Genomic DNA, 10,092 nt, shown 5'->3' with positions numbered 1-10,092 from the left:
ACACACACACATACATATGCACATACATGTTCTCCCACACTCAGAGTCTCATGTTAGGCCCTCAGCCTACACGTCTAGAAGGACCTGGAACATTCCTCTGTGATGCAGCCCTTCATGAGAGGCAGCAGAGTGTGTTATGTCCTCCTCCTGAATAAGTCTGTGTGTGTGTGTGTGTGTGTGTGTGTGTGTGTGTATATGCGTTTGCATGTGTGTGGTGTGCCGGTGTGTTTTCAGGACTGGTGGGGTTGTGTATGTGTGTGTGTGTGTGTGTGTGTGTGTGTGTGTGTGTGGGGGGGGGGGGGGGGGGGGTCTCACCTTCAGGCTCTATGCGCTGGCCGCTCCCCACCAGGCAGTACTTCAGGTCGGCCCCTCGGCCAATCACAGCGTTGCTACAGATCACACTGCCCTGGATGTTACACCTGTGGAGGAGAACACACTCTGATGTCAGTGTACCTGCTCACACACACACACACACACGCACACGCACACGCACACGCACACACACACACTTTCTGAAATAAAACTCGGTCCTCCTCCATGGTTGAACACCAGTACAATATCCACATTGTCACACACATACACACACTCCCCCCCCCCCCCCCCCCCCCACACACACACACACGCCCCACCCTCCCAACACTGTCCTGTGTGTGTCTGTTTACAGCGTTGAAAGAATAATATTTCTCTGGGAGCGCAGAGGCAGCGGCGTAAAAACTTTATTTGCTTTAGTTGTGATGTTGACTTGACAGGCCAGGCCCTGCAGCTCCCTGGTGCCCCAAACATGTTTACAATCAGCGCCTCTCTTTCATGTGTCCCCGCTAATTGCACAGCTGAGGGTCTTGTCCTTTCCTGCCTCGTCCCCTGCATCCCCCCCACACCCCCCCCCTAGACACCCCCAGACAACCCCCCCTAGACACACACACACACACACACACACACACACACACAGAGAAACTCGATACCCTCCCGACGTTTTCTTTTTTTCTCCAAGCAGCCTTGTTTTATTTTCCTTTTCAGACGTTCAATTAGCATATATATTAAAAACAACAGCGGCCTTTATAACCCTCTGTGTGTGAAAACCATACAGTGCCGTCAGCCGCGTACACAACGGCACGAGACACCGCCTGGTTTATTTGGGTTTGGGGAGGGGAGGGGGGTGACTGGTGAGACGCGTCACAGAACACTAGACAGACAGGTGCCTGTCAGACCACACCCAGGCAAAGCACCACCTACCTACCTACGCCCTAATAGGGTCACCTGAAAAAACCTCTGTTCGATACCGTCTGAAGTTAGAAGCAGGGCGGCAATAGTCCTGGAAGTTTGAGAAACGTTCAGATAATTTCCAAAGTTTTCCGTATTGAAACCCCCCATAGGGAACATTTGGAAAATGATCGGAAAGTTTCCCAAACGTACAGGGATTTCGCCACCCTAGTTAGAAGTGATTCGATTCGTCAGCTGATCTCGCACGTATCGCACAGCGGGTCGAGCGTGGCTCTAAGCAACGCCAAGGTTGTGGGTTCGAATTCCCGCTGGCTGGGGACCATAGACACTTCCGATGTATCCTGTTCCTATCAGACGGGAGGCTGGCGGAGGTAGAAATCGGAGGACGGCCGGTCGCGTTGTGAAACGAGTCCGTCTGTCTGAGTTCTGTGCGCCGCAATGAGCAGCGGCCTCCGATTTCTCCCTACCTCCGCCGGCCTCCCGCTGTTCCCTGTGTGTGAGCGGAGCCCTCCGATCCTGGGTGGCAGAAGCCCCAGGAACTTGGTGTACCACCAGCGGCCCAGCCAGCCAGCCAGCCAGCCAGCAGGCAGGGGGCTGCAGCCAGGAGGAGGTGCCCGGTGTGGGGGGGCCAGGGACAGCAGCTATACCCCCCCCCCCCCCCCCCCCCCATCCACCCTCAGCCACAACAACATGGATCTTTGTTTGGGCGAGAAAAGTCTCAGGCAGGGATCCTGTCCGTCCCGGTTAGGGAGAAACCGAGGGGGGGAAGGGTTGGGGTGGGGTGGGGGTGAGGGGGGGGCTACCACCGGTAGGTAGGCATGAGGCCGGTGGCCAGGCGGAGTCCCGGAGCCCATATTCCCGCCGGGAAGAAGGACCACAAGGAGCGTGTGTTAGGGGCCTGGGCGGCTGCCCTCCTCCCCGCCCATGGCCAGGCCTGGGCTCCACATCTGGGGGTTGGCACCCCGCTACACGCTGCCCGTCAGGGCCACCGCCACCATCGAGTGTTTAGAGGGAGGGAGACAGACGCTGCTCTGTGGGGTGGGCGAGGTGTGTGTGTGTGTGTGTGTGTGTGTGTGTGTGTGTGTGTGTCAGTGTGTGCCTGTGTAGGTTTGTAGGTGTGTGTGTGTGTGTGTGTGTGAACACATGCATGTCTCCCAGAGTGTATGACGCGTTTGGCTTCCTCCGCCACTAACACTGGCAGGTTTGTATTGGCAGGAGCACTGGACCATTCTGTTCAGGTGGTGGTAGGGTTAGAGGGAGGGAGGGAGGGAGGGAGGGAGGGAGGGGAGGGAGTGAGGGAGGGAGGGAGACCAGCTGGGGGGTGGATGGCTATGGGAGATTACAAGGATTGGAGTTTTAAACACGGGGGGTGGGTGGTGGTGGTGGTGGTGGTGGTGGTGGTGGGGGGGGGGTGACCAGACCACCAAAGAAGCCTCTGCTGAAATACCACTAATTACTGACACTGTGCTCCTCCTAGCTGTGACCCCCCCCCCCTCCCACACACACACACACACACACACACACACACACACACACAACCCCGACCCCCCAAATATCCTTCGCTTTGTAAACAAGCTCTCCTACGTCCAAACAAAAGGCCTAGAAATGCAAGTGGCTTCTTTTACATGCCAGCGACTAGCTAATCCTCTCTTACATTTCTTCTTCTCTCTCTCTCTCTCTCTCTCTCTCTCTCTCTCTCTCTCTCTCTCTCTCTCTCTCTCTCTCTCTCTCTCTCTCTCTCTCTCTCTCTCTCTCTCTCTCTCTCTCTCTCTCTTCTTATGTTGTGAAAGAATTGCCATTTCTTTTCTTTTCTCCTTCTTTCCCCCCCTTCTCCTCTCCCTCTCTTTTCTTTCTTTCTTTCTTTCTTTCATTCTTGCCTTTTATGCGCGCCCCCTAACTCGGACACGAGGGTCTCCATGCCGGTGCGTGGCCTCATGGTCTTTAAGAGGGAGAGAGACTGTGTTCAACTAGAACCTGATAAAGCTTCTCCCCAAGGTTTTTCCTTTTTTATTTTTTTTTAAAGGATGTCTGGCTTTAAAAAAATAAATAACAGAGTCCCTTTTCTCCCTTCTCAGTGGTGTCTCTCGCTGTAATTCATGTCATGCTTGCACTTCTCAATCACCAGCGAGGGAACATCCTTTCAGGCCGGCCAGCGTGAGAGAAAATACTTTTAATTAAAAAAACGCCAGCTAATGCTAAACTAGAAAAGAGGGGACACGCAGGAAAAAAAAAGCGAGGCCCATTCAACAGTAGATCAGCATGTCGGGCCCCTGTCGTCAGCACTCCACAGAGGAGAAACAGGCTAATCTAATGTAATACATTTCAATGTGGATAAAAAAAAATAAAAAAAAATGAAAACAACCCCAAAAACAACCCTCTGTTGAATGTTTTTCCAAAGCAACAACAAAGCGCTCTGGTCTAATGTGCAAATGTGTTCTCAATCCTGTTCTAGAACACGCCTACATACATCTAGGCCTACTCTACGTTACATTTACATTTTCGGCATTTAGCAGAGAGGCCTTATTCCAAAGCGACTTGCAATCAATACACGTAAGTGAATCATCTATCCACCAGTCTTCGCAGGAAAAGTACTGTATGCTCAGGCCAGGGGCCATTGGCAGTCATCATATATATATATATATATCGCACTCAACTGTGTAGAAATGTGAGACTTCAGATGAACTGAGATAGTGTAGCTGCGAGCCTCCAGCCTGGTGATAAAGCTGGGTCTATTCACCACCTATGTGTTTATGTATGACATTGTAACCGCGCTCCGCTTGACTGCCCACCAATGGACATTGTCAACATGGTGTTTCTCTGTTTCCCCCACGTATCACAGAAAACAAGACTACCCCCACACCCCCCCTCACCCCCACCGCCTGCCCTGCAGCAGCCCACCCCCCGACACACACAAACGCGCGCGCACACACACACACACACACACACACACACACACACACACACACACAGACACAGACACAGACACAGACACAGACACAGACACAGACACAGACACACAGACACACACACACACACACACACACACACTACACACTACACACCACGTCTGATGTCATCTAAACACACTGGCCTCTCTCCTCTCTTCCTTTGAGGCTCAATACTAAGTCACGTGATCAGCGAATTTCCCGGATTTTCAGATTGGAAACAGCTTCAGTAACGACATCAATACGACCCCCCTAATCCATCTACGTCAACCCAATTAAAGCTAATTACACTCAGATCAATCTATCCATCCAATCTATCCACGCCGAGGGGGCAACGGTTTAAACTTGTCTGTAATGACCCACGGGTCAAATAGTCAAATACGAGGAGGGGAAAAAAAGACTGTTTGGATAGTTAGACGCCAGTCAGCTTGACTCACCCCTCCTCGATGGTGACGCCGTGCATGATGATGGAGTTGGTGATCTTGACCTTCTCTCTGACGGTCGTGGACGCGCCGATGGTCGACCGCTTGATGGACGTCTTGTCGGCGATCTGGCAGGACGCCCCGATGATGCTGTCAGCTCCGACCTGTGGAGGAGGACACACACCATGTTAACTACAGGATGTTAACTAACTACAGGATGTTAACTAACTACAGGATGTTAACTAACTACAGGATGCTAACTACAGGATGTTAACTAACTACAGGATGTTAACTAACTACAGGATGCTAACTACAGGATGTTAACTACAGGATGTTAACTAACTACAGGATGTTAACTACAGGATGTTAACTAACTACAGGATGTTAACTAACTACAGGATGTTAACTAACTACAGGATGTTAACTACAGGATGTTAACTAACTACAGGATGTTAACTAACTACAGGATGTTAACTAACTACAGGATGTTAACTACAGGATGTTAACTAACTACAGGATGTTAACTACAGGATGTTAACTACAGGATGTTAACTAACTACAGGATGTTAACTAACTACAGGATGTTAACTACAGGATGTTAACTACAGGATGTTAACTACAGGATGTTAACTAACTACAGGATGTTAACTACAGGATGTTAACTAACTACAGGATGTTAACTAACTACAGGATGTTAACTAACTACAGGATGTTAACTAACTACAGGATGTTAACTAACTACAGGATGTTAACTACAGGATGTTAACTAACTACAGGATGTTAACTAACTACAGGATGTTAACTAACTACAGGATGTTAACTAACTACACTATGTTAACTACAGGATGTTAACTACAGGATGTTAACTAACTACAGGATGTTAACTAACTACAGGATGTTAACTACAGGATGTTAACTAACTACAGGATGTTAACTAACTACAGGATGCTAACTACAGGATGTTAACTACAGGATGTTAACTACAGGATGTTAACTAACTACAGGATGTTAACTAACTACAGGATGTTAACTAACTACAGGATGTTAACTACAGGATGCTAACTAACTACAGGATGATAACTAACTACAGGATGTTAACTAACTACAGGATGTTAACTACAGGATGTTAACTAACTACAGGATGTTAACTAACTACAGGATGTTAACTAACTACATGATGTTAACTAACTACAGGATGTTAACTACAGGATGTTAACTAACTACAGGATGTTAACTAACTACACTATGTTAACTACAGGATGTTAACTAACTACAAGATGTTAACTAACTACAGGATGTTAACTTACTACAGGATGCTAACTAACTACAGGATGTTAACTAACTACAGGATGTTAACTACAGGATGTTAACTAACTACACTATGTTAACTACAGGATGATAACTAACTACACTATGTTAACTACAGGATGATAACTAACTACACTATGTTAACTACAGGATGTTAACTAACTACACTATGTTAACTACAGGATGATAACTAACTACACTATGTTAACTACAGGATGATAACTAACTACACTATGTTAACTACAGGATGATAACTAACTACACTATGTTAACTACAGGATGTTAACTAACTACAGGATGTTAACTAACTACAGGATGTTAACTACAGGATGTTAACTAACTACACTATGTTAACTACAGGATGATAACTAACTACACTATGTTAACTACAGGATGATAACTAACTACACTATGTTAACTACAGGATGTTAACTAACTACACTATGTTAACTACAGGATGTTAACTAACTACAGGATGTTAACTAACTACACTATGTTAACTACAGGATGTTAACTACAGGATGTTAACTAACTACAGGATGTTAACTACAGGATGTTAACTAACTACAGGATGTTAACTAACTACAGGATGTTAACTACAGGATGTTAACTGACTACAGGATGTTAACTACAGGATGTTAACTAACTACAGGATGTTAACTAACTACAGGATGTTAACTAACTACAGGATGTTAACTACAGGATGTTAACTACAGGATGTTAACTACAGGATGTTAACTAACTACAGGATGTTAACTAACTACACTATGTTAACTACACTATGTTAACTACAGGATGTTAACTAACTACAGGATGTTAACTAACTACAGGATGTTAACTAACTACAGGATGTTAACTACAGGATGCTAACTAACTACAGGATGATAACTAACTACAGGATGTTAACTGACTACAGGATGTTAACTACAGGATGTTAACTACAGGATGTTAACTAACTACAGGATGTTAACTACAGGATGTTAACTAACTACAGGATGTTAACTAACTACAGGATGTTAACTACAGGATGTTAACTGACTACAGGATGTTAACTAACTACACTATGTTAACTACAGGATGTTAACTACAGGATGTTAACTAACTACAGGATGTTAACTAACTACAGGATGTTAACTAACTACAGGATGTTAACTAACTACAGGATGTTAACTACAGGATGTTAACTGACTACAGGATGTTAACTACAGGATGTTAACTAACTACAGGATGATAACTAACTACAGGATGTTAACTAACTACAGGATGTTAACTAACTACAGGATGTTAACTACAGGATGTTAACTACAGGATGTTAACTAACTACAGGATGTTAACTAACTACACTATGTTAACTACACTATGTTAACTACAGGATGTTAACTAACTACAGGATGTTAACTAACTACAGGATGTTAACTAACTACAGGATGTTAACTACAGGATGCTAACTAACTACAGGATGATAACTAACTACAGGATGTTAACTAACTACAGGATGTTAACTAACTACAGGATGTTAACTAACTACATGATGTAAACTAACTACAGGATGTTAACTACAGGATGTTAACTAACTACAGGATGTTAACTAACTGCACTATGTTAACTACAGGATGTTAACTACAGGATGTTAACTAACTACAGGATGTTAACTAACTACAGGATGTTAACTAACTACAGGATGTTAACTACAGGATGTTAACTAACTACACTATGTTAACTACAGGATGATAACTAACTACACTATGTTAACTACAGGATGATAACTAACTACACTATGTTAACTACAGGATGATAACTAACTACACTATGTTAACTACAGGATGATAACTAACTACACTATGTTAACTACAGGATGTTAACTAACTACACTATGTTAACTACAGGATGATAACTAACTACACTATGTTAACTACAGGATGATAACTAACTACACTATGTTAACTACAGGATGTTAACTAACTACAGGATGTTAACTAACTACAGGATGTTAACTACAGGATGTTAACTACAGGATGCTAACTAGAGGATGCTAACTAGAGGATGCCAACTCCAGGATGCTAATGCAGAAGTACAGGATGCTAACCACAGGATGCTAATCCGAGGGCAGGCTCATCGTAAACGCAGGGAATGGGACAGGGAACGCATCGGATGCCGTTCCTCATTCCATCCCACGCATCACGACGATCCTCTTCCCCCCCCCCCCCCCGAATGATCCAGCTAAGGAGTGCAGCCCTCCCAGGCCTTAGAGGGTGAAGAGGTCTCCCCCCCTCCTTCCTCCCTCCCTCCCCCCCTGCGCGGCCCACCGGGGCTGTTGTACTAGCTTTACTCACCAGACAACGCTCCGAGACCACTGCGGAGGGGTGCACAGGCGGCTCTTCAAACAGCTTAGGGGCCTTAAGGGAAAACACAACACCGGGACAAAGAAAGGAAAGCAAACAGGGGGATGAAACACAAGATCTGACTGAACTCACGGTTCAGCCTCCCGAGTCCTGTCCTCCTAACCTTGTAACCTCCACCCGGAAAAATGAAATCAGGGCCAGGGGTTTTTCCTGGTCGGGTTGACCTGGTTAGGGGGACGGACGGACAGACTCTGGGCCCCTAAATCAAGGATACTGATTCCACTTTAGAGAGAAATAGGAAACACTGAAAAGACACTTATTAAGACACTAGGTTGTAGCTTATAAGTGTTTCATAAGTAGCTAATCGGGCCATTGTTACGACGAGTGTTTGTTTTGCTGTTGCAGCTCGACAGCGTTAGAATCTTAAAAACTGCTATCTATACCGAACTCTATTGAGAAAGCATTTTTTGGATATAAATAGCTTTCCTATCCTATATAACATCGGGACCTCGTTCCGCCGAATCCGACGCCGGGAGGCTGAGTCGGGATTACCAGCGTTATTAGTTAGCTACCGCGGCTAACCAGCTAGCCACCTCTACACTCTTTAAACTGGCTTTTTTCTATCGGGATACCTCCCCGAACTACTAACAACCTTATATACTCTTATATCACATATCTCTGTAATACTCCTAGCTCACCATAATCAAATTGTTTTTCTCTCTCTCTACAAATAACACCACTTTTCTCTTTCATGGACTGCCGGCGCTGCCTGGAGCTTAGCCTCCAGGTTGAGGAGATGAAGGGACGAATCTCGAATCTACACCAGATCAAACAAGGGGAGTCGTATCTAAATTCACTTTATGACACATTACATACAACAATAATTACAGACATAGAAAGCACACAAACCACAACATCAACATCTAAGCCTCCACCTCCACCTGTAAGCCCAATCCCAGGTGTAACTCACACTGTCCCTACATCACCAGTGACTTGGACCATCGTCAGGAAGAGGAGTCGTACCATCAACTCCCCTGGCACCAACCCCCATGAGGCCCTCCTGCTGCGGAACAGCTTCGAGGCGCTGCAGAGCCACCAGTCCACACCGAAGCCGAAGAGAGCCAGGGCCTGCACCCCCACCCCCCCCCTCCCTCTCTCTCTCCCCCTCTCCCACCCTGTGCCCCCTACAGGTCCATCACGCCGCCAGCAGAGGAGACTACAGTTCGTGTCTCCTCCCCCCCCCCGCACCCGCTCTTCTCCCCCCCCCCCCCCCCTCTGTGCTTGTAATAGGCTCGTCCATGGTCCGCCATGTTGCAGTCCCGAAGGCCAGAACCCACTGCATCCCAGGTGCCAAGGTGAGGGACGTCACCGCGGTCGTCCCGATGCTGGTGGAGGATGCCCCCCAGGCCACCTCCGTCATCATCCACGTGGGTGCCAACGACATCGGACGGGAGAGGTCGGAGGAGCTGAAGGACGACTTCCGAGCCCTCATCGCCACCGTCAGGGGCACAGGTAAGACCTGCATCATCTCGGGCCCCTTCCCGAGTCCCAGGTATGGCGACACCAAATTCAGTAGAATTCGAAGTCTTCACCTTTGGCTACAGGGATACTGCTGTCTTATGCAAATCCCATTTATAGACAATTTCACCACGTTCTTTAACCGTAGTGAGCTGTTTGCGAGAGATAGATTTCACCCAAACAGGTATGGTGCCCGCCTGCTGTCGATGTCCATGGACCTCGCTGTCCGATGTCACTGGCCGGTGCCCTGTCAACGCTGATGTGGGATGAGTCCGATCCTTTCCTCTAACACCAAACATGCCATCCAGACTATTGTCTCCCATCGGACTCCCTCCA

At 46.9% G+C, this 10,092-nt stretch overlaps 1 protein-coding gene across 1 annotated transcript in view; it reads right to left on the bottom strand.

Moving 5' to 3' along the window:
* Nucleotides 1–10,092, bottom strand: part of eif2b3 (eukaryotic translation initiation factor 2B, subunit 3 gamma) — a 53,731-nt gene that overhangs the window by 3,203 nt on the left and 40,436 nt on the right. The window contains exons 9-11 of the mRNA XM_080546264.1: nucleotides 8,230–8,292; nucleotides 4,604–4,752; nucleotides 316–419 (exon numbers count right to left, since the gene is read on the bottom strand). Coding sequence (XP_080402390.1) covers nucleotides 316–419; nucleotides 4,604–4,752; nucleotides 8,230–8,292 — 316 coding nt within the window. The remainder of the gene's footprint in view (nucleotides 1–315; nucleotides 420–4,603; nucleotides 4,753–8,229; nucleotides 8,293–10,092) is intronic.

This window comes from Nansenia antarctica (assembly GCF_963989245.1).
Source record: "Nansenia antarctica genome assembly, chromosome: 16".
Lineage (NCBI taxonomy): Eukaryota > Metazoa > Chordata > Actinopteri > Argentiniformes > Microstomatidae > Nansenia > Nansenia antarctica.
This window is presented reverse-complemented; position numbering and strand designations above follow the sequence as displayed.